This window comes from Mesocricetus auratus, unplaced genomic scaffold (genome assembly GCF_017639785.1).
Source record: "Mesocricetus auratus isolate SY011 unplaced genomic scaffold, BCM_Maur_2.0 Super-Scaffold_100004, whole genome shotgun sequence".
NCBI classification, from domain to species: Eukaryota; Metazoa; Chordata; class Mammalia; order Rodentia; family Cricetidae; genus Mesocricetus; species Mesocricetus auratus.
This window is the reverse complement of record NW_024429189.1, coordinates 3,193,574-3,211,305: the sequence shown is the minus strand read 5'-3', so window position 1 is coordinate 3,211,305 and position 17,732 is coordinate 3,193,574. Positions and strand designations below refer to the sequence as shown.

Genomic DNA, 17,732 nt, shown 5'->3' with positions numbered 1-17,732 from the left:
ATCTGAAGACTGAAATTATTGAGATAAATTGTGAAAACCAACCACCACTTTTCTTTCTGTTTACCCCATGGTGACACACAAAACCCTTGTTTTCCTCAAGCTGCCTTTTATTTTTACCCAAAAGACTACTTATAGAAATAAAGTTACAGAGGAGGGAGTGGACTAAGGGGGGATTGGGAGGAGAGGAGGGAGGGCGGGCAGGCTGCAGTCAGGATGTAAAAATAATAAAAAACAAAAAAAGAAAGTTAGAGTGAGCATGACTTTTGGATGTCATGGAAGGAAAACTCTATATCTGGGGCACTTTTCTTTTTTCCTCTTGTCTTTTGAAGAAGGGGGAACTGACGCTGCTTATATGTTCTGATGAGTGTTCCCACCGTACCCTCTCTCCCATTGAGGCTTATGCTTCACCTCTCACTTTACTGACATGAATATTATGCCCAGTATATCCCCTCCCCTGGGCAAGATTTAAATATAGATGAGTAGTAAGGAACACTTAAAAAGAGAATACTGGTAGATAAGCTTTAGTGTACCACAGGAAACTGATGACAGTCCATTTCTTTATTGTTAAGCATAAGGATAAAGTAATGTTGAGAAAACCCTACTTGGATTCCTGTGGTGGTGTTCTATCTAGAAAAGTGGCCTTAGCTGGCAGGCCACAGGATCTCACCTTAGTGTATCCTAATTTTAGCCTCACCTTAAGCACTTCTTTACAGGTACAAGTGGGATTACTTTATAAGAGGAAGTCAGTGTGACTCACTCATTAATTAACAGGTGGTTTTTGGATTCTGAAGATGAGAGGCTCCTGCAGCAACTCAGCTCTGCTACTTAGTGGAGTAGAAGCAGCTAGATAGCATTTCTTGTTTGCAAGGTCTGGCCAGACCTTTTGTGGGGCCAGTGGCCAGCAGCACTGCCCACAGACTTGCCGTGGCTGCTAAGACAGTTGGCATGGCTCCCTGAGTGTGTGCCACGTGGTGCTGTATCACCCTGTCACTAGGGCAGAGACTGTATTGGAGAAGTGTTCAGTCCTGGTGTTTGACTTTGACCCAGAGCTTGTCCTCTACCCCATGTAAGTAGATGTCTGTTGTGTGAAGCCAGGATTGGCAGACTTTAGTGGTATCCAAGGGAGCAGACTGAACGTTTGGCTTTTGTGTACTAGGTATCAAGATAGTCTTGGGTATCTCAAACACATGGCCCCTGTCCTCATGGAGTTTGCAATCTTCTAATCAGATAATTCCTAAACATGGGGTTAAGGACCCATACATTTAAAAAATGTATTTATTTTTATTTGTTTTGTGTGTATGCATGTGAGTACACACACCACTGTTCACATGTGGAGGTCAAAGGGCAATTGGAAGAAGTTGGCTTTCTTCTTCTACAACCATGTGGGTCTCTGGGGATCAAACTCAGGTTGTCAGGCTTGGCAGCAAGTGCCTGTACCCTCTGAGCCTTCTCACTGTTTCTGAAGGTCCCATGTCTTTTAAAAGCAAACTGGAACATATTCACACACACACACACACACACACACACACACACACACACACACACACACACACAGTCTCTCTCTCTCTCTCTCATCTGATATGGATAATGAATAGCATGGGCAGAAGTGGGGTAGTGGGGTAGAGGGAAAGGAGAGCAGAGAAGCTGCTGTTGAAATTTTATTCCTGTCGTGTAGGATTAGATTTAGCTTGTGCTGCTTAAAGGCAAAATCAGGCTTTGTGCATTTACCAGCCCCCATGGCAGCTGCTGGGGGCCAAGTACTGAGTTGGCTGCAGCTGCTCCTAGTGTGCCCAACAGTTTCCATACTTAATGGAGTTTTAGGAAGTGACCAGTACAGGCTGCTGGTGGATCAGGGGCCTGGCCTGATGGGGCATGGCAGTGGGAGGGAAAAGAAGGCCTAGGAAGGATGAAGAATTAGCCGAGGGGAAGGCAGTGGTTGTTAGGTTATGAGACTGGATGTGCCTGATGCCTTCTTGACTGAGGAATTTTACATTCTTTGAAAGCAACCTAGCAGGGCTGGGAGGGAGTGTAGCCTGTGAGAGAGAGGACGATGGCGATGCAGGCCCACTAAGGTTTTTGTGCTTGTTGCCGACCTCACTACTCCAGCCACTCTTTTGAGGTCCTCATTGGAGCTCTATGTGAGTGGTGAGGTTGAGGACAGTCTCACTTTCCCCGGAAGATAGGGCAAGACATTAGTGACTTAGTAACAGCCCAGGGTTACAGAGCCAGTAAGTGGAGGAGCTAATGTTTCAATTGAGAGCCTATTCTAGAGCCACACTGCCCTCTTGCTGATAGTGCAGAGAGGAGGCTGTGCTTCTAGAGCTCACTGTAGTGGGAAGCAGGTGACCACCTGTGGAGGATGGTGGGGCACGGTTGTACTAGACCAGTTCAAACTCCCTTCTTATCAGGTCTCAGGGTTTCCTTCCTTGTAGGGTCATTATAAATACATATGTATGTGTGTTTTGTCTCTAGTGACCATGAAAGACACCAGGCTGACAGCACTGGAAACTGATGTACCAACTGTCCCCAGAACAGGTAAGGGGCACATTTAGCCTAGTGGCTGGGGTGGATAGGAGGGATTGTCTCACCTTGCCCACCGGTGCCCTGTGTGCTGATGCTTCTTTGTCTGTGGGTTTGAGTGTTGATGTCTTAGCTCCCTGCCAAGCACTGGAGCATCGGCGGCTTGAGGTAGTCAGCCACATCACCAGTGACCTCTTGCTGTTTGATGCCAGGCATGGAGTGTATTACACACACTGCTAGTTTTCTTTTTCACAACAGCATTTGGTGTATTTCCATTCTATAGGAGAATTGACCTCAAAGATGGGCTGTCCATGAAAATCAGTTCCGTGAGTAGCAAATTCTAGTTTTAGCCACTAATTAAATTGAAGCCTAAATAAAACAAGTCATTTAACCAATGAGAGGTTTTTATCCCTGTCTGGGCCTCAGAAATCCACTTTGAATTCTGTAAACTGGATGCTATGTCTAGGCCACAGCCTGTATGTAACCTGTTGTGCAGTAGGACCTGGGCTGTGGCATTTGTAGACTCTGCAGGTGATTCTGACATGCGTTGTGGACTGAGACCTTGTGAGTTAGCACTTTAGCTCTTGTATTTGTTTCTGTTCATGGTCTTAAGTCAGCTTTTTTGGATAAATTATTTACTTTGGTGGTTTTCAGGAATTGATGGAGTCTCGAAGTCCCCGAACATACCCTTTATAGTTGGTGAGGCTCTGACACTTGTGCAGATCTGAGTTTAGTCTTAGTGACTTAACTGACTATTAAGCTACAATCTTTGTTAGCAAAAGTGATGTATTAGTTGCTGTCATAAACATCTGACAAAAGCAACTGGAGGGAAGGGTTGATGACAGTTTGAGGCTGTCATCCTTCATGGCAGGGAAGTTATGGTGGCAAGAGCCTGAAGCAGCTGGTCACATTCCATCTACACTTAAGAAGCAGGGCGTGGTGAATGCTGGTGCTCTGCTCACTTTCTCATTTTTATCTAGTCTGGGGCCTCAGCCCACAGAGTGGGGCCACCCACACTCAGGGTAGGTTTCTCTGTTCCATTAAACCTTTATAGCAGCACCCTCAAAGGGTGTGTTTCCATGGTGATTCTCAGGCTTAAGTTGACAGTGAAGATTAGCCATTGCAGGTTACAGTTGTCATGATTGTGTTCTGTGCAGGAGTCAGGGAAGGTAGGAAGGCATTTGTTCTGCTGTCTTTATATATACACTGCTAATGTGACTTATTTCATGGTCAGTGGGAGCTACTAAGCCCGCCACTGCCTCACCTTTGTCAGGAGGATAATGCAGTATAGTCAGATTCACAAACAGGGATTTAGTATGGGTGGAAGGTAGCATTACATACTTAGGAGGTGGTTGTGTCGCTCTGTTGAGAATAAGAGAGAGTCTGAGCTTGACTCTTGGCTCTCAGTTTCTTCACGTGTTCTCTATAGTGTCCTTTCTTGCCTTCTCATGGCAAGACTTGTCTCAGCCACCAAAGTTCTGGCATTTAGGTGTTTGTCACCAAGCCTGGCTGCATTGCCCCCTCTTAGAATTTCACTGAATATGAATTTAGAGGGTTCAGTGTTGAGATCAGTGACACCTAAGTGGAGTTTCACTGTTACTAAAAATAAATCTCAAATTTTATTAAGCATTTTTCATTACTACAGTTTCAATTCTGTAGTAGTCAGATTTTAAAAGTGTGAAATTTTCATGTAGCAAAGTTCCTTAATGCACAGAATACCAGACTGTCTTGTGGTCCCTGTGTCCATTGTGTGTGTGATACCCTCTGAGCAGGCTCATGGGTCCTATCATCAGGCCACATTTAGGGGCGTTTCCAGTAGGTGATTGTCTAGGGACTCACAGCTTCAAAGGCCTCAGCCATCTAGAGTGCTGGCAACTCACAGTCCTCAGTCTAGCAGCTTTTTGTTAATAGGCTCAAAACTCAAAGCTTTTTATAAATAATATATTAAAATTTGGCTGGTGAATAAGAATATTTTGCTATTTTATTTTTCTTAACATGCTTTATTTTTCTTCATGCTTTTCTATACCTCTTTTGTTATTGTGTTGTTTTGTTTGTGGTCCTGGGGATGGAACCTAGACCCTGACATGGTAGGCAGGCTTTCTGCCACTGAGCTATCCCAACCCTCTTCATGTCCTTTATGTGTTACTATTAGTGGTGGTTATGGATTGTTTTTGTAATTTTTTTATGTAAGGTTAATTATTTTTTTTAATTCATCCCACAAGATGGAAAGCACTCCAAATATGATGTTCTTTTTGGAAGACTTTGGATTAAATGCAGTTCTTACAAGTTATTTTGTTTGTAATAAGGTTCAAAAACATTTTGTGACATTTCGGGGGGGGGGTGCTCTGCAATAATAGTTGCTTGTCACTCAGCCTGGTGGCCTGAATTTGATCCCTAGGATCCTCTTGTGGAAGAAGAGAACCAACTCCTGAAAGTGGCCTTCTTACCTCCATATAGGGGTGTGGTGTGTGTGAGATGCATACACACAAATAAGCAAAAACTACTAGAAATATTAGAAAATAATCCTGTGAAATTATGATTGAGATAGAATTTAGTTTTTATGTGTTACTTGAATTGTTGTAAGTGGTTGGCTCAAATAACATACATTATTATTTGTAAAGTTATCTAAATAAACTACTCTTAGTGTTTGTATTTTTAATATTTGTATTATTGATGTGTCAAGTGATTGAAATGTTCTTGATTAGGGCTGGGGTGGAGTTCACTGGTGGAGTGTTAGCCTGCTGTGTACAGGGCCCTTATACATTTTGTACTTAAATTGACAAAACTTTAACTTGTAATACACAGGCCTCAGGTTTCATCTTGAATGTTTTATTTGAGTTAATATTCAGGTGTGAACTGTTACTAATCTAAATACACTTCTTGTCCATAAAGCAGTGTCTTGTAGCTAGGTGTGATATGAACCCTGTAGTGATGTCTCACACACAGGAAAAGGATGCCAGAAATGCCACCCACTCACATAGTTGACCGTTGAGCTGTAGCCATTCAAAGACTGGCCCTTTGACATGTTACAAGTCTGGAGACTGAAAGTCTGCTTTTCAAGGTTTGCTTTCCCTGCTGTTGAGACCAGTAGCTGTAGAGGGTCAACTTGGTTGATGGTTCCTCATGATTTGAAAGTTTCTTTTATTCCAAGTGGTGCCAACAACCTCTTACTCTTTTAAACCACAAGTGGTCAGGGGAGGCTGCTCAGACATGGTCCTCCGAGCAGAGGACTGAAGGGTAGGTAGCAACAAGGGTGTGAGGGCTCTAGGAGTGGAGAGAAGAGCAAGGGTGAAGACCTGGCCAGCATGCAAGGAGACACATACTGGAGGTGGAGGTGAGGGATAGCAGCCAGCTCATGACATGGGGTGGTGTAGGACGCTGGAAAGTGTGCCTCTGATTCTCCAGGGGAAGGTACTGGCTGATTTAAGTGGGAGCCATCTTGATTTCCATATTTCAAAGTTCCTGTACATGGCAGGCAGAGTGAGGGAGGCTACTTGCTCTCTTGTCTCTAAAAGGAAGATGACAGGGGTTGTGCTTGGGGATGTGGCAAAGGGGATACATAGCAAAATGAAGAAGTTTGCAGATGGATACTTGTGGAGTGGGGGCGTTGGGAGCCAGGGATATCACCCAGCTTTTTCCTCTTTTAGATTCAGAAGACAAGCAGAGCAACAGGTTTGAGAATCGGGAGTGAGCTTTGAAGGTCATAACTACTTTATATGAGCAGCACCCTCTGCTACTGTGGCATTCAGCCATCAAGATAATATTAAAAGGAAATGTTGCTCAGTCCTATGGGATGCAGAAATGGTTCCTTGAGTTCTGCTTTTTGAATTCTCCACAATGTTCTTTCTTTTGTATGTTACTTCCATAGTTGCACTAAGATGAGTTGCTGTCTGGTGCTGGATTTCCACAGGCTAAGGTGCATCTCACAGGCATTCAAGTGGAGGCGCTCCTCTCTCCCTCTGCACACACACTGGCCCTGTCTGTTTCTCGGATGGTACACACAGAAGTTTTCATCACACTAACCATGCCTGTTTTAGCACTTTATACTTGTATTCCCTAAGCCTAAGTTAATGTTCCTGTCCAGGGCCTGAATACGAAGCTTGTGATTTAGCTCTCATGAGCACTCTCTGTTGTGTCAAAAGTGCTTGAACTGGGGTTACTGATGGAGGATCTGACAATGCCTGGGTGGTAGGGTGGACACCATCTTGGTTTGCCACTGCATTCTGTACTGCCTGCTTTTGCAGAGCTAGCCTGGCATTACTGTCTTCTGAGTACACAGAAGACAGAATCTTGATAATCGTACAGGAGATAGAATAAAACCAAACTTGGAACAGAATATCTAAAATTTGTGAATTACATTCTTCATCACTAGCTGGAAGAATCTTTTGTGACCTACTGAAAATAAGTGCAGGGATTAACCAGGTAAATGTACTCTTCTGAAGTTGTCCTAAAGGTGCTGGCCCAAAGCTGTTTCTGTACCTGTTGTGATGGGATCCTTCTAGTCAGTGAACAGTGTACAAACCTTAGTTCCCAAATTAAGCCTAAGAACTGCTACTGTGGCTTCCTCAAGACAAAAAATAGGAATGCATTGGTTTATCCTTTAGGGGCATCCTTATCCTTATTTGTAAAATAAAGCTAAAGTATGTTTGCATCACAGTTGCTGTGGTGGTTAAAGTTACACATTTAGTCCAGTGTCTGGATTTGGGGATCTGGTTCAGATTTGTTCTTCTCTGCTGGTTTTGCCCCTTGCCGTCTCTGTGACCGAGAGAAAAGCCTGTTGGATGCATATGCCATTCATGTGGTGGTAGTATCAGTGGCATATACCATGATGTTTGTTGAAAGTACACAGGGCTACTTGTAAGTAGTAGTGAGTCTTTGCCTTTTCAAAGTAAAGCTCCAAAGATGGTCACACATGTATGTAGTGATGTAAATGTAAATATAAGGCAGTTACTCCATTGTCCTAGTGGTCCCACTGTACATCCACTTACCTGTCACCAGTAGTTTTTGGGTGTGCAATAGATGTGTCTGATGAGTGTATGCTAAAATCCAAAACAATCCCTGGCTCACTCCCGCTGTTGGACTGGTGATCTAACTAGCCTTCTAACTTCAGCCATTGATGGTGTCATGAAGAGAGTAGCAAGTGCAGCTTTATGTGTGGAAACAGCTCATCTACTTGTTGAAGCAGTGTTAGCCAACACCCAGGTAAACATAGAAGCAGAGAACCGCTGAATTGCTCTGGCGATAATTCCACAACGCTCCATTGGCTTTCTAAGTCTGTACATGAAAGAACTCCCCTGTCTTTCATCAGCACAGTTCTTCCCAGCATAGGCTCTCTGGCTTGTTTTCCTACAGGTTTTTGGTTTATGTGGTGTCAGGTAAGAGCCATTTGTCATACTGTCCTTATTCCCATTTTGCAGTCTGGTAGTGGCCCTAATGAAGAGCTATCCAAGCCTTTAGCACACATCCTGGAGCCCGCACAGCACAGTTGAGTGAGAGAATGGCCCAGCTAGCCAACATTGGGGAGCTACTCTCCATGTTGGACTCTCCCACACTGAGTGTGCGGGATGACGTGACAACCATCTTCAAGGAGTCCCTCAATTCTGGTAAGTAGAGAATTGTCCTTACAAGAAGAGTTTGACCTGGAGCTGAGTGTGTTGGGGCTTGGAGACAAATGAACGTTTTCATCTTCAGAGGGTGTGCTTAGAAAGTTGCCTCTATGGCAGTGTTCAGGTATACACCAACTGACATGCAGACCATACAACAAGCCCGTGAACTCACCTTCAGGTTCTGCCATTTTGTCCTTAAAAAAAAATTGTGTGTGTGTGTGTAATATGTGAGCATGTATGTATGTGTGTTTGCATGTGTACATGAGTGTTTGTGTGTGTGTGCATTCAAACATGTCTATTTGAGTTTATGTGTACCACATGTATTATAGGTACTCCTGAAGGTCAAAAGATGGTGTAAAATTCCCTGGAACCAGAGCTACAGGTGGTTGTGAGCCACCATGCATGGGTGCTGGGAACTGAATCCAGGTTTCTTTTAAGAGCAGAAAGCACTCTTAACTGCTGAGCCATTTCTCCAGTCATTTGTTTACTTCTTTTACTGTGTGTGTGCGCTTGTGCTCGTATAAGCTTATTACAGAGACCAGAGGAAAACATTTGAATGTCCCAATCTCCTATCTCTCTTTGGCTTATTCCCTTGCAACGAAGATTCTCACTGAATCTGGAGCTGGGCTGGTGGCACGCAAGCCTGTTATTTATCTTCCTGTCTTTGCCTCCTAGGGCTACAGGTATTCATGGCCATGCCCAGCTTTTTATGTGTGTGCTGGGGATTTGAACTAAGATCCTCATGCTTGTGCCACAAGCAATGTACCCAATGAACCATGTAGCTATGATAGTATTTCATGCTTTTATGACTGTTAGGCAAATAAGCTTGGAATTTAAAAAACAAAAACAGTGCTTAATGACTTTGGATAGTGTAAAAGGACATTTTCTGGCTTTTATGATAATTATTGAGGGAAAAGGAAATCTTATGAATTGTCCTTTTGTTTAGAACGTGGGCCTATGCTTGTAAACACTTTGGTGGATTATTACCTGGAAACCAATTCTCAGCCGGTATTGCGCATCCTGACCACCTTGCAAGAGCCACATGATAAGGTAACTGCTGGGATCGAATCCCAGGTCACTTTGTGAATTCTCAGTCAAGTGAGGGTGTCTGTGAAGGTCCATAGCAATTTGTTCACAGCTTATCTTCAAAGATTGAATACATATAAAATAACTTGTAGACTCTGAAAAATGTACAAAGTAACTTCAGTTTTAGAGGCTTTTTGCAGATCTTGCTCTTTAAAGAAATCTTGTAGTTCTAGTACTGTAGCAGATTAATGGCAATTGAAATAAAGATTTTTTTAAAAAAAGATTTATTTATTATGTATAGTGTTCTGCCTGCATGTATGCTTGCACACCAGAAGAGGGCACCAGATCTCATTATAGATGGTTGTGAGCTACCATGTGATTGCTGGGAATTGAACTCAGGAACCTCTGGAAGATCAGCCTATGCACTTAACCTCTGAGCCATCTTTCCAGCCTCTGGAATAAAGGTCCTTAAACTTGTGCTTTGAGTAGGGTTTTTGAACATACCAATAAGGGAAAACCCTTAAGTCTTGCAGGTGAGGTGAGGTTGTCTGCTTTTACAATGCCTGTTATGGTCTTCTTTACTCCAGGCCAGACTGCAACACCACAGTGTCTTGATTTACATTTAAGGCTAGAGCATGGATGCTTGGCTGACACAGTAGTAAGGGTCTTCCACAATCTGCCATGGGTTTGCAACCTTGGATTGTGTGTAAGGGTGGAGAGAAGTTGTAATATAATCTTGTCTCTTTTTGCAACTCTGTGTTAAGGGATCCTTTATTATAAATTGCAGCTGGCTGTTCTCTCGGGCCTAATGAAGAAAACTTTATTCACTAATGTGGTTTTGAAAATCTCAGATTTGGCTTATTAGTCTTTTGATTGTAGCCTTAGCCCTGACAGGCTAAGCCGTATCTTCAGCCCATGGACTTATTAAATCTTTTGGGGCCTGTTTTAGAGAGAAGACTTGAGAGCTTGGAGTTTTATCATTGCTACCTGTAATTTTGTTAAACTTCATACACTTACAAGAAAATTTCTCTTGCTCTTTTATGTTTTCAGCACCTCTTGGACAAAATTAATGAGTATGTAGGCAAAGCTGCCACCCGTTTATCCATTCTCTCGCTGCTGGGGCATGTTGTGAGGCTACAGCCATCTTGGAAGCATAAGCTCTCTCAAGCACCTCTTCTGCCTTCTTTATTGAAATGTCTCAAGGTAGGATGTTTGCAAGTGTTGAAGGAAATGCCTCTATAAATGCTGTTTCTGAGAAGTGTCATGACACAGTTTGTGGGTCTCAGGCATTGAACTCTGGCTGTCAGGCTCGGTGATGGGTGCTTTCACCTCTGAGCCACCTCACCAGCCTTGGATCTGTTTATTTATTTATATTTTATGTGTGTGTCAGTCCCCGCATGTGTATATATGTACTAGATGCATGCCTGGTACCCTTGGAGGCCAGAAGAGGGGATGGGATCCCCCTAGAAATGCAGTTACAGGTTTGTGAACCAAGGTGGTTCTGGGAACTGAACTGGGATCACCTAGATGAGCAGCTTGTGCTCTTAACCACTGAGCCATTTCTCTAGCTCTCCTGGCTTTGTGTTTGTTTGTTTGTTTTTGTTTTTTAGAAGGTCTTGCCATGTAGTCCTGGGTGATTTAGATCTCACTATGAAATCAGGCTGGTTTTCAACTCATGGCAGTCCTCCTGCCTTAGCCTCCCAATTGTTAGAATTACAGGTATTAGCCACCATGTTTGGCTTGTAGTAGTCCTTTGAAAAAAATAGGAGAATTGGGCTGGGGGTGTAGCTTAGTGGTGGAGCTCTTGCCTAGCATGCAGAAGGCCCTCGGTTTAGTTCCTAGCACTAGTGAGAAAATGAACTGTCATTTTAATCACTTGACAGAAAATTAACGCCTTAGAAGTTAGTTGGATGGGTGAGAATAGTGGTGTCCTGTGTCCTATGTTGTCTCTTACACTTTCATCCAGGTGGTGGGATAGGGGATCTTGAGGCTTCAGGACTTAGGGGTTTCAAGCCAAGTTAACCCATCTCTCAGATGAGGTGGTGGAATGTGGGAAATGGTCCCCCAATATCACCATAATGGTGACAGGGCTTAGTGCTTCTGCTGAGTCTATTTCAGTGCTGTCCCTCAAATTCTTAGGGGTCAGGAAATGAGCACAAGAGGGGCTTCAGATCTGTGACCTCAGGATTTGGACCCTCATCTCAGTGCTGAGCCTGATGACGCCCTTCCCTTCTGCAGATGGACACTGACGTTGTGGTCCTCACAACTGGTGTCTTGGTGTTGATCACCCTGCTACCGATGATCCCGCAGTCAGGGAAGCAGCATCTTCTTGATTTCTTTGACATCTTCGGCCGTCTCTCATCATGGTGCCTGAAGAAACCAGGTACAGCTCCAGTGTCCTCATCAAGCCTCACAAGATTCACAAGGGAATGCTATCTTTACTGTTAGCAACCAAATGTTGCCGGGGAAGGGAAGATGTATGGTATTCACTACACAGATGAAAAAGTGTTTGGGTGCACCCATTGCAGGACACATAGGAAGTGGGGCTGCCAAGACACTGTCCTTATGTTGTTGGTCAGGAAGGATTGTCAGAGAAACTGAGGGACAGGATGTGCAACTTCCTGAATATCATTAATAAAACTGGGTCACAGCTTCTACCTCTGGGTGCTGTGCAACTGAGCTTACAAAATGCTTATGTCCTTCTGTGCTGATTGTACAGCCACAGCTTCACAGCTTCAGTTGTGAGAACCTATTGGTCGTGCATGAAGGAGGAGGAGACAGACTCCAGTGTTCTCATTAGGGCATGAATGTCAAGCTTATGGGATTTTCCCATATCGTATCATAGTGGCAGGCAGTATGGCTCCATCAGAGGTATTCAAAAGCTGTCAGTCTGTGAACTGCAGAATCTTCTGGTAATCCTAGTATGAAATATTCATATTAGAAGATGAAATATGTATGGTCTGTGGGGGAGACTGCTGCAGCTTTCTGCAGAAGAGCCATTGAGCACAAGTTTGGTCTGCCAGCCTGGCCGTATCTTCTTGGGAGAAAGGTACAGTTACTTCTAGAGAACTGGTGCTTCCATAGGGTTTTAGTAAAGCCAAATTAATAGAATTGTTCAAGAAATTCAAGCTAATTTCTGCATCATAGTGTTTCCTCTTTAGTTATAAATCTTCACAACTAAGATCATATCTTGGTTTTAAATCTTTTACGTGCTCATTCTACAAACCCTCACATGGTCATTATGCACCAGATTCTATGTGTGATACTTGGAAAGAGGGAGAGGGATAGACCCCTTTTCAAGACACACTTGCTGAATCAAGCAAGAAATGTCACTACAGATTGTAGGAAGAGAGACACTGAGAGGAATCTTGGTGTTGGAAGAGTGTTTGGAGATGTTCTTGTAGGGAGGAGAGGAGGAGAGAGGCAGAGATGAAAAAGAAACCCTTCTAGGTCACATGAAGCAGATTGGAGTTTACCCAGAGGATTCACTGGTGAGTTTTAAACAAGGCCATATGGTATATCCAGATTTGCATCAGTCTTAAATTTTTTTAAGCTCAGTAGGCAAGCTTCAGAGAGAGAGCCTGCTGGCATCCTCAAGTTCATATCTGTGCAACTGGTTTCTTTCTTTAGGCCATGTGACAGAGGTCTACCTTGTCCATCTCCATGCCAGTGTTTATGCCCTCTTTCATCGCCTTTATGGAATGTACCCTTGTAACTTTGTCTCCTTCCTGCGCTCGCACTACAGTATGAAGGAAAATGTGGAGACTTTTGAAGAAGTTGTCAAGGTGAGTTAATAAACAACAGCTGCCTATCTATGGATCCTTAGAGCTTCTTTTAGAGGTACTTTTATAGCATTTGTATTATATGGCAAACAGGAGAATTTTGAGAAGAAATCCTTGTCACTTCTACTTCAAACCAGGTAGCCACTATTTGTCTTCCTGATTCCCTAGTGAAGAGTTGCTGTTCTGTGCATTTCATATATGTGGGAGTGTGCAGTGTATGATCTTTTGTGATTGGCTTCTCACCCTAATTTCAAGGTTCATCTGTGTTGTAACATGTTTCAGTATTTTATCCCTTTTTGTTGTCAAATAGTATTCCATCATGTGGATTTGCCACACAATTTCACACCTATAATTTGTCAACCCAAACTCTTCTAGCCAATGATGGAGCATGTGCGAATTCATCCGGAATTAGTGACTGGATCCAAGGACCATGAACTGGACCCTCGAAGGTACAGAAACTGAAGTAGTGACAGACTTTTTGAGTCTCTAAGAGATTGAAAGTGGAAAGATATCCCACTTGCAGAAAGGGCTGGAACTTTGCATCTAAAGCATACTCCTCACAGAGAGCTACTGACTCCGTGAGCAGAGCACAGGTGGTGGCAGCCAGTGCCTGTCCCTAGAAGCCCAGAAAGGCTTGCTTTTTGGTAACTTGAGTGGGTTGGGAGGTTAATTGGGTAGCTGAAAACTAGGAGATTACAGAAAGGCCAGATTTAGAGTAACTAGCAACTTGGTCCCTTTTTCCATGGACATTGCCAGGTGCCTGATACCGTCCATGGGCCCTGCAGGAACCCTAGGTCTGTCCTGAGGAACTGCTGACCCTGCTGAGTTGCATGAAGTACAGCTCCTACTGCCTGTCAGGCAGAGCTATGATTCCAGGGGATGGAAGCTTTCTGGGGGAAACTGAGCCACCTGGTAACCCTTACAAAGCCGTGCCTCTTCTAGTCTACTTCTGCCGTGCAGCCTCAGTCAGCTTAAAGCAACATATGATGATAACACAAAACATGTAGCGGCCCCAGCCTGAAAAACAGAGCATTCCAGTGCTCTGCCCGAGGAGCTCTTCCTCCTTCTCCCTGTCTACCTCAGAGGCAGCTCTGCCTTGCCTTTATGTTCACTTTTTTCTCTGTAGTTTGCCATATGTGTGGCTTGTTTGGGAGCTCATTGCTGTTAGATACAGGCTTGCAGAGGATGAGGGAAGGAGCATTGTCAACCTGATGGGCCTGGCTCCACCTTCTTTAAGAATGCCTTCCAGGCAGTCACTGCACGGTGTCACAAGTGAGGCCTGGGAAGCATAGGCTTTCCCTGTCTGTGTCTGGCAAAGCTTCTCATGAGGGCAGCATTAGGGGCAGGTCTCTGTAAAATCCTCCCGTGGGGTAAAAAGCAAATGCTGATCCTGGGATTGAGAGCTTCCTCAGTATGTAGTGAAGGCCCGTCCTTCCTACTTTCCATTGGTGACATCGAAACCTGTTTTTCCTTTCTGTCCTTTAGTCTACTTCCTGCAGGCTTCCTTGTCATTGGTGTTCAGCCTTGGCACTTTAGTTATTCCTACTGTTGTGCTTTTTGCCTGAGTGTTCTCTTTAGTTTTCAGAGTGCTTTTCTTTAGTCACCCATCTTTGTCTCATAGATACAGTGTCTTTTTTATTTTCCCTGCATAGTCTGTTTCTTCTAAGGCTCCCTCCCCTGATTTCATTCACTTGTTTTGATTTGTTCCTTTTAAGTCTTTGAGGCTTTTGAAAAGCTTTAGTAATTCTCCTGTGCTTGGGTGAGAAGACAAGAAAACTGCTTGTGAGGTTGGCTGTTTTATCTAGAACATTCTTATGTGGACCTGAGCTTCTGGGGAGATACCAACATTGGGATTGTGCTCTTCTTTAGCTGGTCCCATTTTTAGAACATTCCTCTTCATCTCCAGTCTGGTGAGGATCTGACTGACTATTTCTGCAGAAGAGGTAGGTAAGGAGGGCTTGGTGGTTTGGACATTTAGACTGTGTAGTTTTTCATAACTTTCTTGCCTGGGATGCATTCATGTCCCCACCTCTTCAGTTGAAGCTTTGTTCTGGCTTGGCTTCACTTTCCTGGAGAGAATCCCCTTGCCAGGGAATTACCAGATTCTCAATAAGGAACATAACTGCTTTCCAGGAACATAAAATTGGAAGGAATCTCAGATGCTCCATGCATCTCCAAAAGTTTCTGCCCCAGGTGCTTCAGGGTAGCTGTCTCTAGCTTCTTGCTTTTTACTTCCCTAGTTCCAGAAGATCTGGATAGACCCCTAAGGGTTGTGCAGTAAAAGCCAGCCAACTGGTGGGTTGAAGCTTTGGTTTAGGTCTTTGCTTCTTGGGTTGGACATGCCAGCTACCACCTGTCTACTGCTCTCCAGATACAGACACTTGTGCTTTCTGTCTTCTTCTCTTCCCCATGCTTTATATTTGAAAATAGGTCTTTATTGTAGATGGTGGAACTCCAGGAAATTGTACAGTTGGGTGAAAATGTTCAGTTAGCCATATCAACTGGGGGCCTTCCCTGTCAGCAGTACGTAGCACCCCAGGCCCAGGGTTATGAACCATCTGGTCTTGGAAGGAAGCTCTGTCTGCTGTGAGAGAGAAAGTGTGGTCGGGAAAGGGAGCCAGGAGGAAACATTGATGTGAAGCCACAGAGCAGGCAATTGTGCATGGTTGTGTGGGGGCAGGGCGGCACAGTAAAGGGTACTCTGACGTAGTAAAGAGCTCTTGAAATTAAAACAAAACCCCAGTAAGCATGTCCTCAAAGGGACTGGTGGTACAGCTGAGACTGGCTCATTGGAACAGAGAACAGAGGCAGGTGACTGAGAACAGCTTCAGAATGGTGGGCAGAGCCCAACAGCCGATAAAAAATTTAAAGGAGAAGAGGACACTTTGGTATAAAAAGAACTTGTAAAAGAAATTTCCTGAAGTCAGAGCTCCTAGATTGAAGGAGCACAGATCAGTCAATTCAAAGGAATGCTGCCAAGCCTCAACTTTGTTAGATTTCAAAACACTAAAAGAATAACGCTCTCAGAAAGTGGAAAGATAAACAGCCAGACATTTAATAAGAACCAGAAGTCAGAGTAGTGCTAGCGTCTCTACTCCTTCAAGAGGTTTCAGGTTAGAGCTCTGGTGTGAGGCTCTTTTAGACAGGCCAGGACTCAGTTACCTCCCCACTTCCCCCACATCCCCAGCTGGCCAAGGGGGAATGTTCTACCAAAATGAGCCCAAGAAGATTGGGGCTTGGTCAAAGAGATATCAGAACAGTGAGCCATGGAATGGCACAGCTCCTGAGGGGATCCAAGCGGGATGAGGAGACTAACTAACCCTTGTAGATTCTTCATTTCTTTATGTGAGAGAGACAGTGGGCATCGATCCAGAGAGGCCAGGGTAGTTCAGTTAGTATTGGGCACGTCACGAACTGAGAGAAGGAAACCATGCCAGGCCATACCAAGTGAGAAATTATATCAAAACCCCTCAGCTCTGCTGTGACTGATGCTTATATAATCTTAATAACTGCCTAAGACAATTTGGAAAAAAATGAAAGTAGTTAACTCAAAGAGGAGGAGAAGGATGGATAGTAGTGATTCTGGTCCTTAGAGCAAGTTTATAAATGAGAAACATAGACTATACTTGTTGGTTCTTAGAGAGTTGGGGAAACAATTCAGCTAGCATAGCTGGAGGCAGCAGCCAGAGTAATTGTTGGAGAGAACAATGGCAGGCAGACACCCTTAGCATAGCACTGACTTGTTGTTTCCCCCATAGAGTCCAATTGGGTCTTGCCCTCCTAGTCTTCCTGCCTCTACCTTCTCTGGCCTTGAGGTTGTAGGCTACAGGAACTATAAGCTACCATGTTTCAGTGGCTCTTATATGCCATCAAATGTATAACACACATAAATTCTAGGTAGGTCTGAGAAGAGAGATACCAAGTAAACAAGTGTCAACTGTTAAGACTGTAGTGTGCAATGTCAGAGACATTAAAACACAATCTGTCTATCTAAGCCTGGTGTGGTGGTGCTGGGGAGGCGGAGAGAGGCAGGTGAATATCTGAATTTAAGTCCAGTTTGGTCTACAGAGTGAGTTCCAGGACAGTCAGGGCTGTTACACAGAGAAACCCTGTCTCATAAAAACTAAAAACAACATTAAAAAAAAAAAGTCTGTTTAAGTGTCAAGGAAATATGATGCTGTTTTACTTGAACTGAAATAAAACATTTGAGCCAGTGAGATGGCTCGGTGGCTAAAGGGACCTAAACCTACGTGGTGGAAGGAGAGAACCACCCCCCATAAGTTGTCCTCTGACCTGCTCAGGTGCACGCTACTACACACAATAGGGTTGTAAAAATATTTGACTGCATTCTTTCCCAGCATGTGCAATGCTCGGAGTTCAATCCCCAGTACTGCAAAAATAAGCAAAGCGTTTAATGCAATGGTTATTTACTTATTGTGTGTGTCTGTGTGTATACACATGCACATGTACATGCATACATGAACACGTGTGTGGAGGACAGGACAGCTTATTGGAGTAATTTTCTCCTTCTACCGTATATAGGTTCCAGGGTTTGGACATGAGCAATCAGAATTAGCCTCAGTTGTCTACCTGCTGAGTCATCTTGCCAGATTGCTTACTTTCTCTCTCTCTCTGAATCTTATTTCGTTTACTAAAATTAATATTGTGTTTATGTGTCTCGACTCCTCATTTAATCACTTTCTAGTCATGCTGAGGGTGTGGAAAGAGGACCCCCTCCCCCAACGCTGTACACATGTGTGTAGCAGTCAGCACTTAAAGGACAATGCTTGAAATACTT

The 17,732-nt window shown here is 43.9% G+C and overlaps 1 protein-coding gene across 8 annotated transcripts in view; it reads left to right on the top strand.

Annotated features, from left to right (window-relative positions):
* Positions 1 to 17,732, top strand: part of Tsc1 (TSC complex subunit 1) — a 46,038-nt gene that overhangs the window by 6,289 nt on the left and 22,017 nt on the right. For 6 of the 8 annotated variants that reach the window (XM_040745129.1, XM_013124719.3, XM_005085424.4 and 3 more), the window contains exons 2-8: positions 2,473 to 2,535; positions 7,938 to 8,123; positions 9,073 to 9,176; positions 10,203 to 10,355; positions 11,391 to 11,535; positions 12,783 to 12,937; positions 13,310 to 13,383. In XM_040745129.1, the coding sequence (XP_040601063.1) occupies positions 8,018 to 8,123; positions 9,073 to 9,176; positions 10,203 to 10,355; positions 11,391 to 11,535; positions 12,783 to 12,937; positions 13,310 to 13,383 (737 nt within the window). In that variant the 5' untranslated portion in view covers positions 2,473 to 2,535; positions 7,938 to 8,017. Of the gene's footprint in view, positions 1 to 2,472; positions 2,536 to 2,803; positions 2,847 to 7,937; positions 8,124 to 9,072; positions 9,177 to 10,202; positions 10,356 to 11,390; positions 11,536 to 12,782; positions 12,938 to 13,309; positions 13,384 to 17,732 lie in introns of all 8 variants that reach the window. The other 2 variants (XM_040745131.1, XM_040745128.1) reach the window with 1 other exon arrangement.